General features: G+C 42.8%; 1 protein-coding gene across 1 annotated transcript; it reads left to right on the forward strand.

Moving 5' to 3' along the window:
- Positions 1 to 10,358: 10,358 nt before the first annotated feature.
- On the forward strand, positions 10,359 to 23,798 carry LOC308552176 (uncharacterized protein; the record flags this gene model as incomplete). Its single annotated transcript, XM_081127188.1, has 4 exons — positions 10,359 to 10,420; positions 10,759 to 10,925; positions 17,568 to 17,683; positions 17,798 to 23,798. 4 exons carry the CDS (start codon positions 10,359 to 10,361, stop codon positions 18,170 to 18,172), a joined length of 720 nt encoding a protein of 239 aa, XP_080983314.1. The 3' UTR covers positions 18,173 to 23,798.
- Positions 23,799 to 27,964: the final 4,166 nt, after the last annotated feature.

Here is a 27,964-nt window from a genome sequence, read left to right on the forward strand (position 1 = left end):
TTCATAATTTATGTTAACCCATCTAAGCCTTTTCCCCCTCCCTCCATTGGTATCTAAACAGAATGTTCTTAAGGCTATGAGGATGTGACCCCCAAATTTAGTGACTGTGTTTTCTGTTGTTGAGCAATGATTTAAAAAGTGCTAATTACGTTATTACTCATTCATGATAGAAAACCACCTTCTATTACTAGTTTATGTGACTTTCCTACTGCTGCCGAGAGAAAGGAAGCTTTGTGATTGTGCCCTGTCATCGTCAGTTGTGCAAACCAACTAAAAGTGGTAGGTAAGCACCTGGCTCACGCGCAGCTCCGAGCTCCGAGCGGGGGATGACCCACGATAGTGCAGAGGCTCAGTGGGCAGGTGCATGGATGTTGCAGTGATCGTACTGATAATCACACTGGGTGAATGGGGAGGCCTGACGGATGATCAATATCCGGTGAACATTTTGACAGTATTGGTATGTGTATTGACTGCCCTTGGCTTTGTAGTTGCAGCGACTTGTGGAACCTGGCGTTACTGCAGAGATGATGGTGTGGTTGTGGAAAGAATATTCGATTAGATTAAAATTAATGAGGCCTGTGTTCCAGTACCAAACCTTTCCCCAATGAGGTCTAAAATGAATGTCAAGTCACGAGTTCTCCAAGCCTTCACTTCGGCATCTGTCAGATGGAAATAGTGATACTTATCTCATTGATTTTTCTCCAGATTGTTGTAAGAATGAGATTCCTTCATTAATATACTAAAACATTCTGAGTCCCCACTATGTAGCATGGCAAGGTCATAGGTGGAAAAATACTTTGCAGAATTAAGAGTTTTTGAAGACGACAAGACCTTTGATTATTTTTATTTTAAGGTCAAATCATTTCTTTATGTTGATATATCAAAGTAATTGACACTTTGAGAACTCTGCCAATCATTGAGCTATACTCACAGAACGTTAGTGATTTGACTGAAAGTTACAATGGAATGGTCTGTAGCCATTCTGCCTCTGGGAAGATGAAGTACTGGGTTCTAATTCTTTTGTTCAGACACCCTGACCACAGAACAAATTGAAAACCCACCTTTTCAGCCGGCTTGCCAACCTTTGAGTTGAGCACAGACCTTTTCTTTTGTTTTTTTCGTTCTTTTTTCTTTTTAAGAATATTAACTTTGAATTCAGGGAAAGTATTCAATTGAATAGCATTTTCCCCCCCATAAAATAGGATTTAAATGCAGTATTTGGGAAGATTCTCCTCCCACCAAAAAAAGTTCCTCCGATCTATGTTACTGTTTTTCTTTAGAAAAATTAGGCTTCTCCATCTCTCTGCTCCAGATGACTTTCCTCACCCATGTAATCCTTTCTTCCTAAATACCACTTATTACCTCTCAGAAAACAAGTAAAAATAAAAAAATGTTTCAAGGTATGTCCAAAATTTCATAACAATATTTTGCGTTCACAGTGCAAGATAAATTTGACTTTCTCTCTCTTTTTTTTTTTTTTTTGGTCTTCATATGGCATCCAAAACAGTTGTTCATATTCACACATTTATGTTTCCCCATATGCATACTGTGTGCAACTCCGTTGTTTTAAAATATTTTATTGGTTTTCTGTTCTATCTCAACTTTTGATGGGTGTCCTTGAAGAACTTGCATTAAAAATGTAAATGTGAATGATTCATTCATTTTGAACATATGTAACTACTTTGGAGAGATTTTACCCTACATGGAGCAAGCACGCTGCTCTTAGCAGGGAGTGTGCTTTGTACTTCTGTTCTACTCATAGCTGGATGCTGAAGATTTCTTAATGTTGTAAACCTGTGCCTTTTCTAGTCCATGTTTATTTGAATGAGTTGTGTCTGTGTATTGACTGTCCTGGGTTTTTGGTGGTTGTAAATGGCTGTCAATAGTTTCACGTATCAGGACAGTTTAGCATAACATGGTTTAGTATAAAATCTGCCCTTCCTTTAGATTACTAAGTCACTGGAAGGCATTCCTGGTCAAATGCATTGTTCAAGGCCAGACTTAGTTGTAAGATAGAAGCTGCCCCAAACATCTCCCATTGTTTCATGGGCATTTTCAGACCTGTCTGCTTTCATATTTCCTCTCCCAAAGATTTCCAGCAGAGAATCCCTGGGGGTTCCAGAGGTTCAAGAAACAAACAAAAAATATCTTCTCCTCCAGAGGCTTCAGCTTTTTGTTTCTTTAATCCTCACCTGAGGATATTTTTTCCATTGACTTTTTTAGAAAGAGTGGAAGAGAGAGAGCAGGGAAAGAGAGAGAGAGAGAAACATCCATGTGAGAGACGCGTTAATTGGTTGCCTCTCCAGGGATCAAACCTGCAACCCAGGTAACGTGCCCTTGACCAGGAATCGTGATCCTTCGGTGCATGGTCCAACGCTGCAACACTGAGCCACACAGGCCAGGGCCAAAGGGTTGAACTTAAATTTTAGAAACTTTGAACATCTTCAGTACATTCCATGCAGGTTTCCTTATATTTCTCACGCCATCGCTTATTGACTTACAGTGTCTCCCACTTCAGAAGTATGAATGTATCTCTAGCTGTTAACAGAACAAACAGCCGTAGAATGTGATGACCCACCCCATTTTTAAAACTACTATTGGTGAATAATTAGTATATGGGAAAAGGTTTGGAAAAATTTTTAATTGTTAAACCTAAAAAAACTAGTGTAGCTTTTAACCGTTTATAGTGGTCAAGATTTCATTAACAGTCGCTTTAGTGTGTTACTGTTGCACTGTTAGGTCTTGTGTTTTAACTGGGCACCCCAGTGAAATATCTTATGGCGATACTGTTGTTTTAGGATCACCCTTGGAAAATATGTTAGAAAGTATAAAATCGTTTACCTGTGATAAAGAGTAAGTTCGTGATTAGAAGAATTATACTGTTTTTCTTGTACAAATAATGCTTCAGGCAGATGTTCAGTCTCGCAATGATTTTTGGAAGCATATTTTATGCAGCCCCAAAACTATTTCTGTATTAGATATTTAAATGCATGAGGATAAATTCTAATTGCTTTTTGTTTCAGACAGAAATATAGAAGAAACATTAGCCCCAGTTTGTACAAAATGTCTGCTGCGGCTGAACTCATGATAGTTCAAAACTGAAAATCATTCCAATTTTGTGAAACTGCTGCTACTGGTTTTGTCAATAAAGTTTAAGCAGATGGCTTATATGTATATGTGTGAAGTTTTTTATGTTAAAAAAGATACAGTTTTGCAGTATCAACATGCACATTTTATGAGCCCGAATGATATTGCTTATTTTAGTATCTACAAAAACCACACCAACTGCAGATATATATATTAGAACAACAAGCATTACGTTTATGATCCACATAATTTATTTTGGTTTTGGGGTGCTGTCAGCTTTTATGTTGAGCATGTATGTACATCAATGTATATCAACTCAAATGCTAAAGTGTGGAATTTAAATTAAGAATATTGGATAAGTGAGGAGCTATATAAATGTAAAGATCACCTGAAATAACTAAACTGCATCTGAAGAGGATTCCAAGAAGGCAAAATGTAGGTATTCCTGACTAAAAGTGTAGGTAATCACTCATTAGAGAGGCTCTTTTCTGGAGCCCTCTCCCCTCCACGTGTACCCAGTTCTCCTAAGTTTATGAGGCTCTGATGCAGCCAAATAGAAGTAGGGGGGCAGGGCTATTGTGATCAAACACCTCCATGATCAGAAAGTATGGCTGGTGTGCACATTGTATTAGCTGAGACAATTAAGTAATGCTACCTGTTCTAATAAACCACCCTAAATATCAGAGTGTTACCATAAGAAAGGTTTATTTCTCTAATCCATTTTTGTCCATGCGGTTTTCTTTCTTAGCAGCATCTCAGAGATTGAGGGCTATCTTAGAGTCCTTAAGGAATCCTTTGCCCTGCACATGGAGGGGGAAAAGGGGTCTTAGAATCAAATGTATATTTAAGGGGCCAGAGAGGTGGTCATCTCTGCTGCTGTCCAAACTCCATTGGTCAGAACTAGTCACATGGCTCCACCTATAGTTAAGAAGGCTGGGAATTGTAGTTTGTATGTACAGGAAAATGAAATCAGTTTGATGAGATTCTTCTAGATAATATCTAGCACATGTACATCTTTCTTTTTAAAAAAATTATTTCAAATGCTGTTCACTTGATAATTTAAAGAAAGCTTGCTGACTGCAGGCTCACTGTTGCTTAAGTTCTTTCTAACCCCTAGGGCATTAGAACATGATGGGCCGATGAAGGATTCTACTTGTTCACCCGGGTCATCTCAGAGCATCTCAACACTGTTGGCGAGGTGGGTGCTGTTGCAAATAAAAACCATTTGACTTCACATTTCTGGACTGATAACCTGAGCCAGGTTGACCGTTTCTACATGTGTATGTGCCCTAGTAAATATGTACATATGTGACATACTAAAAACACCAAAGCAAATCATAAAAAATATCTGAACAAAAGCAGAATATTGCAGAGGAAAGAAATTATTCAGTATATGACTCGTAGAGTAAATCATCTGCAGGACCTAAATCTTGACAAGTGATTGCTACCTTCTGACATTCCTTCAAAGACTTACCCATCCTTAAGTGTTAAAAATAATGGACACACCAAGCTATGACTCTGGTTCTTGAAGTCTTTTGTAGTAATTAAAAAAATTTTAACCATCCTGAGTAACATTTTATTAATGCATCAAGTCACATTTTATGTCTTGTAAACTTTAGTCTCTCTTTGCAGTTTCCCTCAGGTTTCTCCAGGGATATTCAGAGACATGACTCAAGAGGAAGATTGGCTGACAACTCAGAGCTCTGATGAATTTTAATGTTCATTCTACTACATAATAAAACATCTCATTCTTTTCAGCAAACAAGGCGTAGGAGACAGGATTAGCATCACATCTGTAGTTGTCTTGAGGAGGGACAAGGTTCAGTGGAGAGGAGATTAGAATTTAGATGAAGTCTAAGATGGATTGTATGGTATTTTAATATTTAATTTTAAAATCCAAAATTGTTTAGTGAAAGATTTGCTCTAATCACTTGTCCAGAGAATTGAAGAATTTAAAAATTAAATCTGCAAACATAAGTAGTCCAGTAAAGATTCAACTCTCGTACCTGTGCTCTGTTTCTGGCCTGGCCACCAAGCAACTCTGTGGCCTTGACGTTACCTTGACCTTTCCTTCATGTCTTCCAACATCTGTTATTTTTCTTGAGGTGGTCCCAGATGAAGAGAGGATTTGGCAGTTGCTTGGTGAGTTCTATCGACAGCAGAAAAGAATATATCCTGGTCTGTCCTGATGAAGTAGACCAGACGTGCTGCCCATACTGGTCAAGTTCGTGGGCAGCTCCCCGAGTAGGTTTGGTTTTTTCTCCATGAATATGCAGCACGTGATTATCAAGGCTGATTTTCATCTGAGGTAGAGGAGTGTTTGAAGGAAAGGAAGCAATTCAGTTCAGAGGACTCATTCTGGAGGACACAGAAGAGAATTCGGAAAATAAAGAAAGGACTTTCAGGTCATTTCCTAACGCCACTAAAATCCAGGTAGCAGCCTTTATAAGATGCATTGAAAAAACACACCTTGCTGTATCTACTCAATGTCTCATTAAGGGCAGAAAACAATTTTCTGTATAATAGGCTTTTGCCCCCTACTTGATTTCCTGAAAGGACTGCAGCTAGTCGCCGCCCTCATGGCTGTGTCAGTTCACCGACTGATAGCTACATGGCTAAGGTATGAGCAGGGACATGGGGCCGGGCAGGGGGGCTCCATCCATTCAGGGGTGCTCTTGAGTACCTTTTATGTACCAGGCACTGTGAGCTAGGTGCTGGGGACAGAATGTTAACAATATGGAACTAGCTTAAAACCTGGCGAGGTGACTATTGTGAGGTGGGATCAGTAGGATGATTTGAGAATGTAATGAGGAGACTAACCTAGTCAGTGGGAGGCTGCAAGGGAAAGAAAGGCACTACGAGGAAGTGGTGTTTAAGCAGAGGCTTGAAGGCTGGGGAGGAGTAAGCCAGGGAAAAGGGGGCGCGTGTTAAGGAAGAAGACACAGCAGGTACAAAATACCCGGGCCAAATGAAAACCTCCCCCACTCAGAGAAGCTGAAAAAAGTCCAGAGTGACTAGACCTCGAAGAGCAAAGGGGAAAGCCTTAGGGCTAACAAACTGTTGACTCTAAGGTTTGTCGGATGTGCTAAGCGGGTACGGGGTGCCTGCGGGAGTAGGGGCCTCTGAGAGGAGCAGGGTCACTGTGTAGCCCTTATATTTTGCAGAACATCTGCCATTGGCAGGAGTCAACCTGATACTGCACAGGAGCCCTGCTCTGGCTCCAAGGACAGCAGCTTTTCATTTTAATTGATTCCCAGTGGTGCTCTCTTCCGTCTAGGCCCTGTCCCGATCCTGTAGGGAACCAGGAAAGTGGTGTATCTCCTTCAGTGAGATTTCCCCCTCTGAGGATAGCTTTGGGCAGCGTTTTCCTGCTAGGTGTGTCATTTTCCTGCCTTTAATTTTGGCTCATTGGCTACCCAAATTTGCCCACTTTGATGTTTCCATTACCCTCTCCATCCAGGAATTTCAACCCCATTGGACAACAACAACAAAAAGCAATAGTAAAAAATATAACTTGAATGAGATATCAGAGATGATAGAATCTTTTGAGTGAATTTATACTAAAGTGTAAATGACTGAAACATGCATAACTTCTCCAATCTTCTTTGTGAAAAGTTTGTTTTATATATTTTTACTTTACAGAAGTTTGCATATTACTCTGAGTTTTGATTAGCCATCAGATGAAAATGAAGACTTTCTGTTATAAGGGAAGTCTTTTAGGCCAACGGGGGCATTTTTCTGAAATCTTTGACAGCATGCCAGTAGTCAGCCATGGACAACGTTAGAAGGAATTAGACCCTGGTCTCATTTTCATGGATTAATTAATATTTCACTCTTTAAAATTTAACAACTGCTCAAACCCGCAGACATGAACAGGAACCCTCTGGAGGGGAGAGTCCCAGACTGCAGAAGACCTTAAGCGCCTCATCCCACATGCCTCAACCCAGGTCACAAGCACAACTCCTCTACCTCTCCCCTTGCCAGGGACCTGCCCCAAGGCAAAGGAGCATCCCTGTGGAAGTCTCAGTGTCTAAAACGCACTGACCAAGTCCTGCTGCTCCCTCAGCCGCGGAAAGCGCTGTCCCACTCCGGTCCCCATACCAGATCCCCACAGGGGACATCCAGCTGGGACCTACAGAGAATGACCCCGCCCCGGGAGGCACATGCCGCCCTCCCCCCATCACCTGCGCAGCCCTGTGGGAGCCCAGCCAGAAGAGGCCAGGCGCCGGTGGCTGCGTCGCCCGCCCCAGGGCCCCTGCGCGCTCTCCTGGACCCAACTTAGGCGACACCAGGACCCTCCCTGTCTGGGGCTCTGTTCGCAGCCGCCCTTCATCCCTGCTCGCCAACCTTGCTCCTAGCAGCGTCCGCCAGGGCGCCCGACCTACAGGAAAGTTGCTCGCGAGCGGCTGGAGGGGCGTCATCGCCTCCTAGCAACGCTCCTAGCAACCGGGTAACATCTGCTCCCTCTGGTCCAATGCGAGCGGAGAACAGCTGCGCGCCGCCTCGCGCTGCGAACGGGGAGAGGCGCCTGCGAGGGAAGGGCAGACCCGCAGGAGCAGGGCTGCCGGGAGGGAGCGGGTGCCGCCGCCGCCGCCGCCGCCGCCGCCGCCGCCGGGCCGGAGAGGGACAGCGCCGCCCCGCAGGGAGCGCCCGCGCACCTTTGCCGAGCGAGCGCGCCTCTCCCACGTGAGTGGACCCAGCTCGCCAGGTAGGTGCGGGCGCCCCCGGCCAGGCGCCTTCCGCGAGGCTCCGAGGGGACCCCTTTCATTGCGGGCGAGGGCAGGGAGGTGTTTCGAGATGCCGCCCCGGCCCCTGGAAGGTGGTCAGCTGGTGGCCCCAAATATCCCGACTCGGGTTTTTGGTGTGTGTGTTTTTCTTTTAATCCTGGAACGTGGTTCTTGAGGACTTCCCTGCCCGCGCCGCCTAAGGTCTGGGCTCGAAGTTTTCAGCCCTGTTTCTGCCCTGACTGGGCTGCCTGCGCGGCCGGGAGAGCTGCAGGCGCGGCCACCGTGGGAAGCCGCGGGAGGCTGAAGTGACCTCGTGTCAGCCCGCACCCTCGAGCCGGCGGGGAGAGCAGCACCCGCCCCGGTCCCGCCCTGGACAGGGTCCCCTTGGCCGGGAGCAGCCCGCCCTTCACTCAGTTCCTGAAAAGTAACCATAGTAACTCACCTCTCCTGCCGGGGTCTCCCCATTGGCTGCCCTTCTCCTCCCGAAGCTCGTCTCTCTAAAGATAGAAGATGATGGGCTCCGGGAGCCCACATGCCCTGTAGAAAAGGTGCAGCTAGACGTGCCCGTTAAAGAAAAGCACCATTCGCCTATTTCAGATCTTGTGAGAAATGGTGTGTATCCCAGAGAAGGAGCGAGTGGGTGTGTTTTGAGTTAACAGCTGGATCGTTCCTTGGGAGAGTGTATTTTCTGACATTACCCAGACGCTGGCATCTGAAAACAAGTTACGTATCTCTGACTCTGGTTTTTTAAAAACGCGAACCTCCTGATAATCTACCAGTGAGTTCAGTTATTCAGTTATTTCCAGATTTCTTGGGGTAGTTAAGATTCCTCATGTTTGAAATGAAATCTGGAGATTAAATTAATTGTGCATTCAGAAGTTTATCTGTTTGTCTCTCTGGTCCAGATCAGCCCCACCTCAAAACCTCTCAGTGTCCTCCTAGTAAACGCTCTCTCCTGACTGGGCAACCGGTGCAGTCCTGACGCTTCCCGTGTCACTCGTGTTTGTCTCCTTGTTTCAAAATCTCAGGTAACCGTTCATTCATGAGCCGGAGGCTGTGAGAAATGCTCACTGTGCAAAGGGGGACTCTCACCAGAGTTTCTGAAGCTGTCCTAGAAATACGCTTTTCAGATTGATTCAGCATTACCAGGTAATCACTGGCTTGAAAGAAATTACTGTTTAAATATGTATCCAGAGAAATAAATGCTAATGTAGCATTACCATAACTTACAAGATCAATATAAGGGGTTGTTTATATAGATGGTTGCTGGGTAGAAGTCAATAGAGGTTTTCTGTAGAAAGCACATTTGTGGGCTGGCAGGTCTTCCTCTCTTAGACCCGTGTGAGCAGGGTGAGCCAAAGTAGGTAGCCTGGCGCAGGGAACAGGCCAGGCGGAAGCCCGCTCGGCACCCCAGTGCATGTCTGAATGGAGGCAATGAAGAGAACTCTCTAAGCTGCAAAAAAGATTGTGGTGATGTTTTAAATTTAATTTGCATTAAGGTCATGGTGATACAAACCCATCAGTGTTAAGCATTTAAACTCAATTTTCAAGACTGAATACAGTCTTGTAATGAGTGTTCAGCCCTCCAGCGTTGTGTAACTTTCACATGCACTGAGCCATCCATGTGCGCTTCCTGTAGGTAACCAACCAGCCTAGCAAATTACAACCAAGTTCATGAAAATGTGCCATGCTACCTTTCTCCCCCTTCCTTCCTTCTCTTTGTAAAAATAAATAATTGAACAATTTTACTCAGAAACCTATTTGAAAATTTATTTTGTCCTGGTGGTTGTATAGTGTTTTTATTTTACTTAAGTATAGTTGATATACAATATTATGTTAGTTACGTTAGTATAGTGTTTATGAATATCGTGAGACTTCAGAAGTGCTGGTCTCCACAGGCATTGAAATATCTGAGGTTTAATCATTTTAAGCATTAAAGATGACCATTTGAACCATCACAGATGTAGGTTTCAATTAGTCTGTAGCACAGCCCACCCTTTTTTCTTTCTCCATCACAATTACTACATTTTATGGTGAGAAACAAATCCAAGGAGACCAGAAAGATTCACTGTCATCCACCGTGAGATGTTTGTAGGGATCTAACCATGCTGTCAATCTGAGGGAAGTTGGAGTAAAGCAGCCACAAGTACTGGTTCATGCATATGCCTTAGTCTTGTGTTTAGTAATTTACACTCATCCTATTTTTTATGTAGCATGCATAGAAGTTCAAAATCATTCAGTGCCTTTAATTATGTGAATGAGTCTGTCCTTTCATGAAGACCATGGTCACAATAAAAAAGGTCAAATAAAAGAGGTTCTTACATTTTTATTGTGATTTCATAATGAATGTATAATGTGCAGACTATATGTTGTGTACTTTTGAAGAACAGATCTGTTTAAAATCATTCGCCAGAAAATGTTATCGTGGTATTTAGCTTTAAATAAATCAAATAGAATCATTATAATATAAGCATTTAATCCTAGAGACATTGGTGGATCCTAAGTCAGAGTGTGAGAAACGATTCCACCACTTTCCAGTTAAGAATGCAGCCCCTCATCAATGGGAACACCAGCTGTGGCGAGCAGACCGTGGCTTATAGAGGGGGGTAGACTGTGGTCTAGGAGGCTTAGGTAAAGCTGAGGTCAGTCTGGTTATAACTGAAACCGCCCTCGTTTCAGTTTTTTCTAACTCTAGTTGGACGTTTTTAGGTCTTTATGAACATTCCATGTTCAATTTTATGTCATGTTACTGTCATGAGGTTAAGAAGAGGCTTTGAAACGTGGAGGGAAGTTGAAAGGTTTGATGAAGACACGGAGGCTTCTTGCCTGCATCTGGGCTCTCCACTGGGGACTCGTGCCAGCTGTTTTTGCTGCCAAGACACCGACTTCCCAACAATAGCTCCAAAGCTAAGGCACGGCCAGTTCATATTGCTCTATTTGTCAGAGCAGTGTGCTTAAGAAACCCAGCAAAAGCTGAAATTAGAATAATTTCAGAAGCAGAGGAGGAAATTGACCGCAATCACTGGGCACTAAAACTGAGGGAGAAGTACACGGTTCAGTTTAGGAGAAGCCGATCCTGCTCAAGCTCCCATCCCCACATCTTATTTTCTAGTAAGTTGTCTATCTACATAGTATCAGTACTTTCTCCTTTTAATCTAACCCAATTATGTTTTATTTTTTCTGATTAAATTTTTACAAACAGGCTAATAACAGAGCCATCTAGTTTACTGCTCTAATTCTCACTGGGGTGGTAGGAGGTTATTAATGAAAAGCACTAAGGGTTGGCTAGTGTTATGTTCAGTATTGTAATATAGCTTTATATTTGGAATAAAAAAACATTTTCATATTATAAATTATATGTAAAGTGTAACAGAAAGTCTTCTCGGTAGGCCGAGACCCAAGTGTCTTCTCCATACCAGTGATGTTTAGAAGGGGAGGAGGGGCAGGTTTGAAGCGGGCACTTCTCTGCGGTGGTGTATAAGAGTATGCATTATTTTTTAAATGCTTATCAAAAGGGAGCAAGGATCAAAAATATCAAGAAAATTTGGGGATTTGCAAAGGAAATCGGGACTCCGGAGCCTCGTCTCAATGCTGCCCCCATGTGCTGCTTGTGGTACCACTTCATGGCTCAGTTTCTCTACATGTATGCGGGAGATAGACCGACTATTATTAACTTAGGTGGGGTGCTTGAGCTTGAACGCAATGCAATTCAGTGAAGCACCGACAGCACCTAGGAGACAGACACCCTGGGAATGAAGAACATTTCGCCACTAGAGCAACTCCAGGTGGTGACACAAATCAGGCACCATGAGAGTGAGGACAGAGAACCACCCAGCTCCAGAGCAAATCCTCAGATACCCTCAGTGGGTCAAGTTCTTAATGAGTAGTTACATTTCGTGTTTCTCTACCAACCCTTTGGGGTACCTGGCTAAATGTTTTGGGTGAGGTACTCAGACCCGACGGTGGTATCAGAGGAAGATGGTGCAGGTGATACAGGTCAAGTACTTCCCTAAGGACCACCCCTCTCTATGTACTGGGGTGACAGCCCTCCTCTCTGAGCAACAGACGCGGGCATCCGAGGCAGCGAGAGCATCTCCCTAGACACTGTTGGTGAGATACTTCTTGGAACCTATATATAGCCATGCGATTGCTTTGCTAATGTCTTATTTCCACTTTCCAAAGTGAGAGGTGGAGAGAGAGGGAGCATAATCTTCAAAACAAGGAATGCACTTGTGGGGTGAGTCCCACGGTTCACCCACGAAACCTAGAGCACTTGGTGTCTGTCATTGCTAGGGCCAGCTCACGGCAGAAGTTAGGCTTTCTGCAGCGTCTAAGGTAATTCATAACCACGTGGCTGGTCATATCCCATTTAATGCTCTTCTCTTTGGTTCCGAGGCCATCACTAGTGGAACAGGAGACACTTGTGGAATTGGTGGCATTTTATTTAATATTCTGTGCCTATAACTGGGGCTGTCCCAAAAGCTGCTGAGAAACCCTTCTAACTCGCTGGCTGTCAGCTTCCCAGTGAAAGTTCCTAAGAAAGTCTTCCAGGAGCTGCAGCTCGTTGGTAATTTTAAACTGTCCGTAGAGTGCACCTTGTGCTTGGGGTAGATGATACATGGGAAGCAAGCGATTGTCCATGATTCAGAGCACAAAACTGGCCCTGAGTTCTGCTCCCACAGAACACAGTTCCCAGAAAGGTGCCTGGCAAAGACTTATGAGGGAGAAGACTGATGAATTATAAACAAAACTGAAGGTCCACAGATGGCATAGCATTACAACCGTGGGTGCTGCACCCATGTCCGTCCTTGAACACACTCAGGAGTGCTTCAGGCAGCCTGTGCTTAACACTAGAGGGAGGACAGATGTCCCATATACAACCCAGTGCTGCTGGGAAGAATATATGCGTGATTTTAAAAGCAAGGTCACTGCAATAATAGTACCTAACATTTATTGAGCAGAAAATACGTGGATATACGACAGGCACTGAGTATGCGCTTTTAAAACATCATCTCATTTAATTTGCATACAACACAGTGAGTTTATATTTCCTTGATGGGGAAACTCAGGCTCTTTGAGGTTAATACTTTGCCCAAAGTCGCTAAGCAAATAAACTGCAGAGCTGGGATTTGAACCAGCACTGTGGGACAGCGCTAGAAAATCCTGCTGAAGTATGTATGTTAAGCCATGCAGCAGGATTACAGAATGTGAATAACAGTGACGGATGGGATAGCTCTTTCTAAAAAGTGGCCATGGCCCTTAAAGAAGGCTGTCCGGTGGCTTTGCCACCAGCAAAGCATTATTTAGATAGGTAGGGACATGTTCTTATTAAGGCTCATGCCAGGCTAACTCCATACAAAGGGAAACCGTGGGAGACTGGAAGCCAAGGCCCCTGAGTTGTCCACAGCATGGGTTAGTTGTTGACGTGAGACTAGAACCCACCTTATTTCCCCGTGGACCAGACTCTCCTTTTGTCTGTGGCTGCAGACGCACACAGCCACCGGGGTGCTCTCAGCGCTGGTTTGGCAGTGTGTGACTAAAGGAAAATGAAAACCTTACCAAAATTCAGATGCGCTGGACTCACTGGTGCTTCACCACCTCTCGGGCCTTTCACAGCCTCGGACAAAGAACGGGTTACGATGACAAGAGTTGTTCTTTTATTATTGTCTGTTCTCCCAAAGTGTTTGTAAATTAATTTGCTGATGATCTTTCCTTAATGTACTGCCCCGGGGCCGTGTACCAAATGAAATCACTTGCACAATAATAGGGTTTCAGTTGTCTGGAGGCAGAAGCAGAACAGTAAGAAAGAGCGTTTGAGCAATCGTTTGTAATTACATTTTAAACATTTATTTAAAGAAATACATATAAATTGTACTGCCAGAGCTCCAGTGATGGGGATGGTCATTCTGTCCTGTGGCTTCATTTGTGGCTTGTTGCTGTTTCACACTATGAAATCCATTGAGCCCAGCAGAAAGATTTCATGTGCCCAGAGGTTATAGCATTAAAAACAGTTTGAATATACAAGACGGCTTTGGCCTTTTACCTTCAGAGATAAATTTAGGCTTAGCCTAATTCAGTTTTATGATTTATATGCTGTTCTCAGAGCTCAGGACACTGTATAGGAAGACAATGTCATTTTACTTTTTTTTCTCTGTTTCGTCAGCTTTATTTGAATTACAGGCTGGGCTGAGTTTCCCCTTTTAGTTGCAGGAGACTGATATACACAGATTTACACATGTTTACTGGACTATAACAGGCAAACTTCTTTGGATATTCAGAGTAACTTTAACTCTTCAAATGACTGTATGTTTCAAAAACATTTCTTTCACCCAAAATGTATGGCCGGTAGCGATAAATCCAGAAATATTTGCCTGGAGCCTTTATAGTCCCTGTGCTATATTTTAAAATATGACTGTTTGATAAATTCCTTTGCAGTCTTTTAACTCTTTAATTATAATCTAGTATCTCTGGAAGGCAGGGTGATGGAAAGTGGCTCCGAGTCAGAGCTAGGAGGCCAGGCCGGGATTTGCTTCTGTGGGATAGATCTGTCCTATTGGCACTAATAAGAGCTAGGATTTATTGAGTACTTACTATATGTTAGGCACAGTGCCAGCCACTTGCCATGAGTTATTTCAGTGGTCCTATGAGCCAGTATTATTTCTCTCCCCACTTTACAAATGAGATTTGTAGAGAGTTGATGTAATTCTCTCAAGGTTACACATCTAAGCAGCAGAGCTGGAATTCAAACCCACCTCCATCTGACTTCAAACCCACATTCTTAGTGCACAACAGACTGTAAATCACTGAACCCCTCTGGGCCACAGTTTCCTCCTCTGCAGACTTTGGAGTTGGAGTCTGAACCAGGTGATCAGTAATAGTTTCCAGGTCTGGGTTTTTGAGTTACAGTTCAGCCAAGAAAACAGATGTAGGAACTTATGTTTGCTATATATTTTAGCCTCAAAGTGGCTGAAAGCATCCTCCAACATGTGATGCCGAAAACATTGCAAATAGCTAAACAGCCTGCAAGGAGGTAATTGTCAAACTGATACCAGCTGTGAAAGCTTTTCAGCATTTCAACAACCCATGGGGGTGTTTTTTTAAGAGCAATAAACTAAGTAGCTAAGTGTGTTGCCCATGGAGCGGAGACACGAATCTAGTCCCCTGAGAATTTACTCTGTATTTTCAGGGTCTGAAACATTCATAATCTTAGGCTGACTGCTCGAATACAGCCGGACAGAATCTTTATGAACCTTGGAGACATTGGGTATATTTTTTTGGCCTTGATCTCTTAAATAAAAATGTCTTCCCCAGAGCGTCGCTTACTTTATTTGACATTTGGTTCCAGTTTATTGCTCCAAGCTGCCACCTGCCCTTCCTTATATCATTCATTCAAAGGTTTTTAATTGGTCGTAAATGCTGTAGACATCGCATTGCTTTGGAAAATAAAATGCAGACATTTAAAGATGATATATTTTTTATATGTATATATATACACACACACATGATGTTTTTCTTATGGTAAAGTCACTCTTCTCATTTCCAAGTCTTTCTTCATCCTTTGTTACGCTGTAGTAAGGCACTGGACCTTATTTAGAGAAATCAGTGACTTCTCCAGTTGTAATGCTAATAACAGCCATTGATACTTCTTAATGTGAGCCCAGGAAATTCTGTTGAAAAGTGACATCATCCTTTCTTCACTGTTCAGTTAAAATGCAGCCTGGCTTTGTTCATGGGGCTGAAGCATCTAAGCCAATACAGCCAGCGTTGCAACAGCAACAACAGAAATCAATCAGGCTGATTGCTTGGCGTTCTGATGATACGGCAGTGGGCTGACTGGCTGGCTGTTCTGTTTTTCCACTTGCTGTGGTGCTACTCCCGAGCTTGCCTAATGCTTTGGTACAGAGGCTCTGAAAACGTGGCCCTCGGACCTGCAGCATCAGCATCACCTGGAAATTTGTTACAAATGTCCTGTCTCTGCCCCTGGCCCAGACCTGCTGAAGTAGAAACTCTGGGGGTGGGTCCTAAGGAGCTCCCCGATGGCTCCGATGCCCGCTACCATTTGAGGGCCGCTGTGGCATCAACTAGTTAAACAGTTTAAAAAGAAGTCAGTCACAGTAATCGATTGTCATCACGGAATAACCCAAAGCTTCACCTAATTATTGGATTAAACCCGTTTAAAGTACACCAAAGAAAATGCAGTTTACTAGAAAACAGCCCCTGGGAAAACTGCTTTCAATGATGCTTCCTTTGTTTTCAATACAATCAATGCTGCTGTTCTTTTGTTTTAACCTTTTGAAATCTGTAAAAACAGAATATAAACCGAATTTTGCGTATTGAGTTCAAAGATTATATACATAGAGTAGCAATTCTTGTCTTTGCTTAGCTCGTGAGTGATCATTACACATTCGTCTCTTTTTAGGTCAGGCACACCAGTGGTTTAAAATTTTTATTGTTTTTTACATAACATGCTAACTATTTTAAGGCTCTCTCGGGTTTGTAATCCACTGTGGGGAAGTGAACATTTGGAGTGCTTTAGGTGTGATTTTTGTAGCTTTTCCTACCAGTTTAGAACAAAACCACTTGGCTACAAAAAGCTGCAGGAAGCATTCATACAAATGACATCAAGTTGGGGAAAAATTCGAAGAGGCAGGTTCTTGAAAAACACATTTTAAATATTTATGATTTAAAAAATTTAGGATGCTAGAGGAAAAACATCAAATGTCTTAACCAAAAATTTATTTAACCAACACATTCATAAACTGCTTATTTTGTGAATCACATGGTTTTAACACCTAGCAATAGATGAGGGTGTGGATTAAAGGTAAAATAGACAATGTTTCAGTACGAACTTTCCCCCCCTGGCCTGGCCCTCTGAGGCAGGAGTACCGAACAGGACCTCAATCTGTAGCCTAAATTCATTCCCTGCTTTCCCCAGGCAGCTCCTTGCCTTTTCCTTTGACGTTGAACTTGCTTCTTTTCTGTGATATGAGCACCACCTAGAGGACACGCTGGGAGCTTCCTTTAAACCGAACCATCTCGCTTCTGAAAATCTGCTCTCAGAACACGGTCCTTCCTCAAGTCAGTCAGAATCCTCGACAACAATAGTATTTTAAAGGAGAGAGCACAGATTTTTACTTCTAGACATTATACCAAGGTGACGTTTGCTAGTCAGGATGTTATTTAAACCTTTCACTTCCTGATGATTGGCTCTGTTAAGCCAGGCGCTGTGAGGCTGGTTATGTCCATGGCCATGTCATAGGGTTTGTCTATAGACATGCACAGTTATTTCTTTAATGTGTAATTGGGCCACCAGCCAATTTGACACCAACTTGATTAACCCAGAAATGTTAAATTACTGCTGTAAATGAGACAGTTAAAAAATGATGAAGATAACAGCTTTTTTTAAATTACATTTTGTGAATGGACTTCAAATCTGGGTATGTTTTGACATTAAATGGCATGAAATTAAATAGAGGATTGGTAAGTATTTTATTTTTGAGCAGATGCTTAAGGAAATAATTATAATTCTGCAACCTAGACATCTCGTCTGGTTCTGAATAGTGGCATTTGCTTGCAAACAGGCTTTTCGGCCACAGGAAAATCGCCACTGACCGCTTTGCCATGTTGCTTCGTAAATGACGAGAGAACATGATTTTCTGGGCTCACCTGTTCCTTTTTACAAGTAGCGCTTTTGTTATAAAACACTCTTTGTTGCAAAATCTGACTCTTCTCCAATTATTCTGTTTTGTTTAGCTTATCCAACAAAAGTATTAACATACACATTAACAACGTCGAAAGTAGCCTACTTTAAGAGAAAATATGCAGAAGAAGAAGATTTACATCAAGATTACCATGGGTATTTTCCAAAAGTAAGGGCTCACTTATTCTTCTTTCATTTTTATATGAGTCTTGCCAGTAGCAAAAAGCTTTGGTTTTCATGTTTCTAAAAAAAAAGCAGATTTAACGGTGGGATTGCTTTCCAGCACCTGATATTGCCCGAGGACAGGACCTGCATACTCAAACTGTCCCTGGAGAAGCTGCGGTTTCTAGAAGACCCAGAAACCTACTTGAGAAGGTCTGTGTTAATTAACAATTTGCTGAGGAAGATCCACCTGGAGACGGAGAAAGAGAGCTATGAATACTTTAAAGAAGCTCCCTGTTATAAGACTGCTTATTCTGATACAAGAAAACGGCTGAAGTTTATGGTACAGGAATGCTGTTCTCAGTCGCTCTATTACGAAGAGCTGCATTCGTATCATATTGTGCCTTATGCTTCGGAAAATGCCATTTATGGGATGGGCTACACTAGCAGCCACTTGGAGCAGAATTCCCAGTTGCTTATTTATAAAATGAATTAAAGTAACTGTTAAGTCCATTGATACTTTGTTTCTAAATGCCTGAACTGTTTATAGTGAAGACGTTAACATAAGGCACTTGAGATCAAAGATGAGATGCATGCTAAACTGATTGGAGAGAGCTCTGGTTATTACTCAGCAGTCCTTAGTGTCATCCAGTCAAATTGGAAACACACCCACCTGTTATAAAGTGGCGAATAAGTGCTCTAGAAGCCCTTCCCCAATTTTTTTTTTAAAGATAAAGTATATAGGAAAGAGACCCGTATCAACATCTTACACAGATTTAAACCTTTTAAGCCCCCTCTTTGCAAATTGTGCCACTCACAGTGGAAAGTAACAGAAAGTAACAAATCAAACTGATAAAATCTTGTCCCTGAGGATTAAGGGTGGGACACATTTACAGTAATTTTCTGTAGAGGATGAGGAGGGGGAGGTTCTTGCTGCAAAGCTTCGGCTCGCCAAGCGTTGTGCCAAACCACTGATTGGCGCCAGTCCCCCTTTAGCGTCAGCGGCCATTCAGGGTGGGGCCGCCGCACTGCGACCGGACTGCTCAGTGTAACGACCAGACTGCTCCAACCTGATCCAGTTTCCATTTTGCTTTTAGGTTTTTTTTTTTTGTCTTGGTAGATTTTTCTCTTTTAAAGTGAAATTTAATAAAATAGCCTTGTGGATGGGCTTATCTCTAAGTTCTAGGGGCAGTTAAAATTTGTGGTGGGTCTTTAGTTAAGAGTTTAGATTTTATTTACGATGTAATTTTTATAGGCCGTGAAGCTCAGGAAAAGAGTAGGCAGGCAAAATTTGTTTTTAATGGGTTGATAATTTTTTAAAAAAGTCTTATCTGCAAAAATTGGGGAGAGCAACAGAAATTCTCCATGATGTGATTTCATCATCTTAGAGTGCATTTCAGGCTGCCTGGATGAAACTTTGCACTGATTTTTGTATAATAGTTGACCATTCACTATTTGACAAATGTTTCAGAATGCCTTTGGTGGTCAAGTTTAGATAAGTCCCTCTATTGTGCAACTTGAAAGCTAATTATTTAACAAGTTGCATAGATTTCCTGGAATTGTTTGAAGTGGTTCATCATTTTCTTTGAGGTTCGAGTGAGATGTCTGATTTCAATGTCCGGAGTTGCGTCCTATGGAGCATACCATTTAAATAATTGTCACTAGCTGATAAAACAGATTGGGAAAACTAGGTGCCAAAGGTATATTCAAAATACCAAAGACCCAAAGATGAGTGCTGGACAGACTGTGATAATCAAGATAAGAGTCTTAAATAAGGATTGTACAGGACCTTGGAGAACATCGTCAAGGGTTTTGAACGATTTGCTTACTAACGTGCTTTCAGAGCACTTTATACATAACAATGGTAGTCAAGGACACTGCTTTAATTAAAGACATTACAGGCCTTCATCCATCATATGTTTCAGCAAATTTAAACGTGGTGATGTGTCAGCCTTGTATCTTGCCTAGTTGAAAGCCATCTTATAACCAAGAAGGCCTTTTCTCTTCAAGAGAATTTTGTTTTTAGTTTTGATTCAGAACTTGCTCCCTCTAACGAATCATAGAGGCGATTAACACGGATGCTTTTGGTATCGAGAATATTGGTACTCTAATCAGCATGCATTGTTAAAGCAACACAGATATATAATTGGTAAAAGTATCAGCTTTATATTTAATTGCTCAATCAAAATTAGGCAAAAAAATGCTTTAGAACAAACTGAACAATTATAATTGAGGTTAATTTCTAAAGGCAATTTGGTATAAATGGTGAGATAGCTTTGAAATACAAATAGAGATGTTTAAAAATTAATTTAAGGGCCATAATTTGGCAGCAAAGTTTAGAAACTTTATTTCACTGCTTAGAAAATACCTTATTTTTCAGAATGTGTCTTTTAAAATGTAGGTTTCTTAAACAATGGGGACAGTAATTGAATAGACTCCAAATTTTTTAGGATAATTATACTATCACATAATTAAAAATAGAATTAGCTCTCCAGTAGTTTAAGTTTTTTTACTGAAAAGAACATTTGGCTTGGTTTAGGACAGTGCTAATAGATGTGACTTACAAAAATGTCACATATTAGAGTTGTTTGACGAGAGAAATGCACATACTTTGCAGTTTAAGAAAGAGGGAGAGAAAAAAATTACCAAGAAAGTGTGAAATTGTAATATTTACTGTATGTCAGAAATCTTAAACAAAGCAAGACCTCTTGGTCAGCGAACCAGTAAGAGAGGTGAAGTCTGTTTATTTGGTGACATTAACCAGCTCTCCGATCTATACAGTCATATGTAGAGAAGGAACTGTCTTAGAAACCAGCAGTATTTGTGAATATGCTTTTAAAAAATATATATGCTGACTTCAAAACAAGTTATTTAAAAAAATACCTTCTAGAGCATCTAATTTCTTTTCCAATAAACAATTCATAGATGAGTTGACTAATGTTATCTTGACTTTACAAAAATAATAGTTTGTATTTCAGCTATGTAACTTTCTGAGTTAACCAACAAGATGGATGTTATTTATCAGCCAAACTGATTTATAGGGAGACCCTACATAGTCTTGCTCTGCTGACCCATCCTGCCTGCTCTGTTACGGGAGAGGTAAAAGGTGGAGACAAGTTACAACTTTTTTGAACCCGGACACCGTTTCTCTGGTGACCAGAGCCACTTTCAGAGGAAGACAGACAGGATGGGAAATCCGAGTGCCTTTGGTAATGTCGATCATTCTCGTGGGTACCCAAACAGCCAAGTAAAAATGGAGAACATTTTAAAAAGAGAATAGGAAAAATGAAAAGGTGAGGAAGGGAAAAAAGGAGGGCAGAGAAATCAGGGACAGGACCCGTACGTGAAAGAGAAAGTTGTTTCATGTGGGGAGGGGCTCCTTGCTTGCTCTGCGCAATTTTCTTTCCTGTCTTTGTTATGCATCTAAAACCTGATCTCCACAATGCACTATCCTTTCTTTCATTCCCTGAAGATGCATGAGGTTAGATTCTGTTCAGTGTATGTATTTGAAATGTGGAATCACTGTGAAACAGCCCTGACACTGAGCTCCCCGGGAGATGAGAAAAAGAAACACAGAAATTAAGTTGGAGGAAAGACTCCCTGGTGAGCCTGTGTGTACATGGAGAGGCTCAGATGCATGCTCAGATTCCAACGTACACCCCTAGATTTGGTCAATTCTAGTGCTAGAGGGCTTGGAAATAAGGCCAGTTCCCCACCACTAATTGAGCAACTGCTGTGAGCCAGGCGCTTGCCAGGGTTGAGGGCAGAGAGGCCCGTGCGCACGGTTTCTTTGCTTGAGCATCGCACTGATGACAGAGGAACTCGGTGACGTTTGGCTTTCACCGAAAGGGCAAGAACCCTGTTGGGAGTAGCACCTGCATTTCTCTTTTCCAAACTGTGGGATGGTTCTCAAACACAGGACTCCAAAGGCATCTGTGGCTCGGAAGCCGCACAGGGAGAAGGGAAGGCCTGTGAACCCAGATTTTAGAAAAGGAGTGTGCGTTCCGCTTTGCAGCATGTTTTAGACTTGGAGGCATAATAGGAAACCGGGGTTGAAGAGGGAAAGCATGGCTGACCTTAGCTCATCCCTGGGACACAAGAGGCCAGAGGCGAGGGGGGGAGACAAATGCAAACACAGACCAGTTCCTCCTCCTCTGACTTCTGTAGCTTTCATGTTTGTTTTTTAAAAATGGGAAATCAGGTTAATGTTAATGTCAAGGAGAGTCTTGATGGAGAAGCAGAATTGGGAAATCACAGCTTGAGAATTGCATGTAGTGTGTTCAAGGTTAACAGAGCAGCGTTCTTGAGCTTGCCTTGTGCTGCGAACGGCTTGAATAAACCCTGGGGATACCTTACCACCCGTCCTGGAGCCGTCCTCCCCCGGACCACTGGCTTCCTCCCTGAGTCAGCCCAGCGCCCAGCCTCTGCGGTAATTCTTCGCTCTCCCCCCCCAGCATTGACATGATTTGATGTGATACTCGCAGGAAAGTGACCATTTGCAGTGTAGTTGAACTCTTGTGGGAAAGGGTTTCCAGAGTGTATCAAACTAGAATTCATCAGTTTCTTGATACGATTCTTTTAAAAACTATTGTGCTTAGTTATTAAATAATTGTCTGTTAAAGTGATCTTCATGTTTCTAGAGTTCTCTGTAATAGTGATCCGTTGTATATGTTTTTGCTAAAGAAAAAACTTTAGATTGGAAACAATGGCAGACTGTGTGTAATTAATTAAAACAGTTTATGAATATGTAATATATGGAATTTTAACTTACATTTTCCCATTCTCAAACTTCAGTACTATGTATCAGCATGTGACAGGTTTCAGGGGTTTTTTGTTTCTTTTTAAAGTGGACCATGTTGAAAAGTTGTCGTTGCATTCATGGTTGAACATTTTGGGCAAAATTTCCCCATTAAAGTAGTTCTAGCTGTTCCAAGGATTACTTATATTTGGGTGGATGAAGAACATTCCTCAGCCTTAGCACTTCTCCAATCTGTTGTGCATACAAGTCGTGGAAGATCTTGTTAAAATACGGATTCCTTTTGAAGGTCTGGGGCGGGGCCCGCGAGTCAGCATTTCTCGTTACCTGGCTGATGGGGTGCTGCGGGCCCACTGACATATCTTGAGCAGCGAGGCTCTGTATCACTTTGAGAATCCAAATACAGACGCGAGCCTGTACTCAGTATTTTCAAAGAATATGTATTCAGATCTGTTTTCCATGGAAATTTTTTTTCTTTAAAGAAATGCAAAGTAAAAAGTAAATATCATAAACTGGTTTTCTGAATCGGCCACACATATGAGAATATTTTGTATAGTGAAATACACAGAAGACTATTTCCCGTATCAAATGTATCTACACCAAGGAGCTAAAAAGGAACATGGGCGCAATCATGTGCCGTCCTTATCAGTCAGGAAATGGCACACGGCCACTTTCTCGCCTCGATTCCCCCAGATAAGGGAGCGCCAGGCAGTAACATCAGGGCAGAGATGGAAGTTTGTTCAGTTAGCAAGAATTTGGCACTTTTTTTCCTTGGCCGAACCTGAGACGACCTTATATTAAACTGAGACGTCTGGGTGGCTGCACAGCCTGGAGAATTTGGTAAATCTGAGCTGAAAACCGGCACGGCACCCTCAGCTGCTCGCGCGGACCCCTTCCCGAGCTTCCTTCCCCGGGCGACGGTCCCCTTGCTGCAGCCGTCCTGTCCCTCTCTGGTCGTCCGCCCCGAGTCCGGGGTAGAGGACCCGTGTAAATGAGTGTCGCAAAAACTGTCTAACCTGAGCATGCCAAGTGATTTTTTTTTGTGTCAGGCTCTCCTTCGGTCATAAGTTGTTGGTATAGCTATTGTGAAATATAGTGTCATAACTTTGTCACGAACCATTAACAAAAGGAGAAAAGAAATTTTGTTCTGTGCAAACGCACCCGAATATCAAGCAGATGGTGTTCTCCAGCATTTATTCGGGAAAACGTGTACCTGTTACGTAAGCTAACATATGTCTCTTTAACATTTAAAAATATTTGGTTCATGATTTAGAGTTTTTATTGGATTGTTTTTTAAACTGAGAGGAAGAAGAAAGGTAACTGTATTTTAAAACATATTTGACATGTTACTAATAAAATTTTATTTCTGGTGAAACAGAGGTGACTTTATTAAGCAGGGGAGGGGGATCATGAGTGCTTGCAGTTCAATTGCAGAGGCCTCATTGGAAAAGGCACCCGGTGATATTTCCCTCGGCAGCTTATTTCCAACACGAAGTTTGCTTAAGTGCCTGGGAGACTGCCCCATCTCCTGGCAGACGTTCTTCACTAAACTTGACCCTGAAATGGTCTTGGGGTGGCATGAGTCATGCGAACACAGGAGAGAACTCACTCTGCGTAGGCCGTTTGCGAACATCTTAAGGATACATCGCAGAGGCAATGATGATTTCTGTACCCAGAGAGCAGCAGCGCTGGACCCGCAGGATTCGTTGGGCGAAGGGAAGGTGGCACGTACCAGGAGCATCGTGTCTTCTCCTCCGAGCAGGAGCTGGCGCTTCTTAGCAGTTCCACCAGCCGGAGGTTGTGAAGGCCCCTGTCCCAGTGACCGTGACAGCAGTGCCCGCGTGGAGGGCCTTCCCAAGCAGACAACATTGTTCTCTGCATATCCAGCAAGACTAGGGCCTGATTAAGTGTAGAGTCATTGGAGCAACCCAGCAACAGCTAACCCATATAAATTAGAGACTTTTATGTGTGTGTTAGAAACTTAACCATATGCAATGAGTACGTCTAAGATGGGATCAGAGAGAGCCAATTGCTCTCTTCCAGAGTCAAAAACCAACCTCGCATATTATATAAGTGCAGTGCACCACACCTGGTAGGTATGTGCTGGTAATAAGTTGTTGTCCAAGTGACTCTTAGTTTTTTCTTTTGTAAGTAAATGCGTTTTTTCCATCTGTGCTCTATTTTTTAATCCAGGAGCAGGTGGTTATGCATTTCTTCCCTATTTGAAGGTTTATGGATCACACATAAGTACACACACACACACTGGAAAAGCCACGGGTTGCAGGTAGATGGGCTTCTTTATTATTATTCATTATTATATTTGTGTTTATCATTATTAATTAACTATTATTAAGACATAATAGAAAGGATGAGCCCGGCCAGGCGTGGCTCAGCAGTTGAGCGTCAGCCTAGGATCCAGGCGATTGGGGTTTGATTCCTGGTCAGGGCTCATGCCCGGGTTGCGGGCTCCATCCCCAGTCTGGGGCCTGCAGGAGGCACCCGATCAATGACTCTCATCATTGATGTTTCTGTCTCTCTCTCTCTCCCTCTCTTTTCCTCTCTTTGAAATCAATAAAGATATATTAAAAAAAAAAAAAAAAAAAGGATGAGTACCTCAGGGCGCTTCTCTCAGTGAGCCTGGAGTCTACTTAGGATTTCAAGTCCTGTTGAGAAGCATAAATAGATTAGAGTTGAGTTGATGGTAGTAAAGACAACCAGGTTTTAACCTCAGACAAAGACCCACCGCAAAAAGGGATTTGGACATTTCCTTTCCCCTTCTTTCCCTGCACCCCAGATACTTCCTCCCCACCTTACTCTAAGCCTCCTCTGGCCCAAGCCCTCTCTGTGCAACCTGCTGGCTGTCACTGAAATTCTCAGGCGTCACCGCAAACTCCACCAGCACAAGTCTTTACAAAGCCTTGGTCAAATCATCACAGCCGGCCCTTCATGCTCTGGCAGTTTTCTTAAAAGTCTTTGATGTGAGCCCACTGAATTCAACACCTTCCACGGGGTGACAGCCACCCCCAGACATGCACTTACCTGGGAGGTAGTTTTTTCTGTTGCGCCCAAAAATGAATTGGAAATATTTGTAAACAGTGCTGTGTAAACACAAGTCATACTGAATCATCATTTTTCCTCTCAAGGCAAAAGAATATATAGAAAATAAACCCTTAGTTCATATATACAAGTAAATACAGCACCACTTGGACCGATTGTGGTCAGAGTATTTCCACAGTTTATGAGGAAGCCAAACAGGGACGCTTATCCGTATGTCTCAAATTCCCTTTTTATCAGTTTGTGATACAAAGTAGGTCATGATTTTTTAATTATCAAATTAAAAGCACTTGGCTCTCATTTGACCTCATTGGCAGGAAGTCCCGTCTCTCTTCTGGGAAAGCCTTTCCGAGGTGCTCCAGGGACATGTCGCTGCTCACCAGCCAGCGGCAGCCTGTCAGGAGCAAGGGGGACCCAGCCGCCGCGGCTCCAGGGTCAGCGTGGTGTCACTGTGGATAGAGAAACTGTCCCCTTACAACGGCAACTCACCCAGATTACCCTATTTTTGTAAAACACACGTGGGCTAACCTCCTATCCAACTTCCAATGACATTTTTACCATCGATATTAAGCAAGAGACCTCGACAAACCAATCGCTGCCTCTGTTTAGCTGTCAAAATGAGCCAACTGTGAAAACGTCACAGGCCACTAGGAGCCGGGGGAGAAATCTGAAGCCCCAGCAGTCGCTGTCTGGTTTGGATTATCCGCTCCCCGATTCCTAGGTAACTGGGTGCGTTGGGCCGATGCGGTTGGCTCGGGCGGAGAGCGCGTCCTGCGGGGTCAGAAGCACCCAAGTGCCTGGACACAGGTAAGGCACCCGGGGGCCTTCAGGGTCTGTTTCCATCTTTAGAAGAAAAGGACCCTGGGCATGGGCCCAAAACGTAGACAGTGTTGTTTTACTTCCTTTGAATTTGCTCCAAGGGTGCGAGTGCTTTTCAGACACCTGGCTGAAACGATGGTTGCTTTCGCTGTGTACCGCACAATTAATTTATTTTCCTTGGTCTAGTTTAATCAAAGAAACTCCTCTATTTCTTTTCATACCCCTGGCGCACTGCTTTATAAACTTGGTTCCTATTACTCTGGAACAAAGACCCAGTATAGGTCCTGGATATAGAGTTTGATGTCACCCGTGAAAATTTTAGTGATACTCTTAGCCAAAATCAAGATTACAGTATTGAAAAAACAATGCTCCCAGACATGGTGAGGAAGCATACATTCTGTATCTGGATTATAACAGGAGAACACTTCAGTAATGGGTTGTCCTTTCTCTCACATCCAGCACTTTCCAACACAACTCTCCCCATAAAACACATCCCCAAAAGAAAGTCTATAGGCCAGGTGTTGACATTAATCTTGGCTTCCAGTTCAGGTTTATAGGAAAATTTATCATATTTAATATTTAACCTTTCTGGGTATTTCTTGTTCCCTAATTAATGGAAAGCTATTTCAAAAAGTTGGTTTCCCACACTTACTTTTGCTTACTGCCACCAAAGGACCTCAGAGATTTGCTTCTCTTAGCTGTCTATAGATTCATGGAAGCAGTTGAGAGCTGTCTGGGATACTGAGATTTTAAAGATACTATCCCGGCCCACAGGCTAAAATATAGAAGGGGTAATAATAATATACACAAGACTCTAAATCAAAATAGATTTGCCTAAATTGTGTAAGAGATGCAGGGTTGTGCTATGAAAGAATGAAGACATTCTATCTAGTTGGGAGCAGCAGGCAAGTATTCATGAAAAAGTGGAGTTCCAGGACAATTTTGAAGACAGGGTAACATTTTAATAGGCAGGGAAGGGGTCCTTGACCAAGGATCGGAGTTGAGAATGTAGGAGTAAATTGGAGACAACCTGTAATCTAGATCAGCTGGAGCAAGGGGAGTGATGAAAAATGTGGCTGTAAAATGATGAGGCGGCATTTTGTGGAGGGATTTGAGCGCCAGGCTGGGGTATGTAAATGCCCTTCGGTGGGCAGCTGTGAGCCATTGACGGTTTCTTGGCAGCACTTTGGGAAGCCTAGCCTTGCACTAGTTTATTTGATGGATTGGAGCAAAGATACAGAATAGCTGGGGGAATTGTGAGGGAATTAAGCTGCTTGGTAGGTAAAGGAATAATGTGGTGAATGGAAATGGAAAGATAGTTATGAGAGGCGTGGCGAACGTTTGGAGGTGGAGGGTGCGGGAGATTGAAAAGTACCTAGATCTAGGCCTGCGTTGTCCAATGTGGTAGCCAAGAGCCACATGCGGCTAGTAAGCCCTTGACCTGTGGCCAGTCTACATTGAGATGTTATGTGTATGTAAAATATACTGTGGATTTCTAAGAATTTGTCATCAAAAAAGTAAAGCCTGGCCGGGCGTGGCTCAGCGGTTGAGCGTCGACCCAGGATCCAGGCGATCAGGGTTCGATTCCTGGTCAGGGCACATGCCCAGGCTGCGGGCTCCATCAATGACTCTCTCATCATTGATGTTTCTCTCTCTCTC

This window comes from Miniopterus schreibersii (genome assembly GCF_964146895.1).
Source record: "Miniopterus schreibersii genome assembly, chromosome: 1".
NCBI lineage: Eukaryota > Metazoa > Chordata > Mammalia > Chiroptera > Miniopteridae > Miniopterus > Miniopterus schreibersii.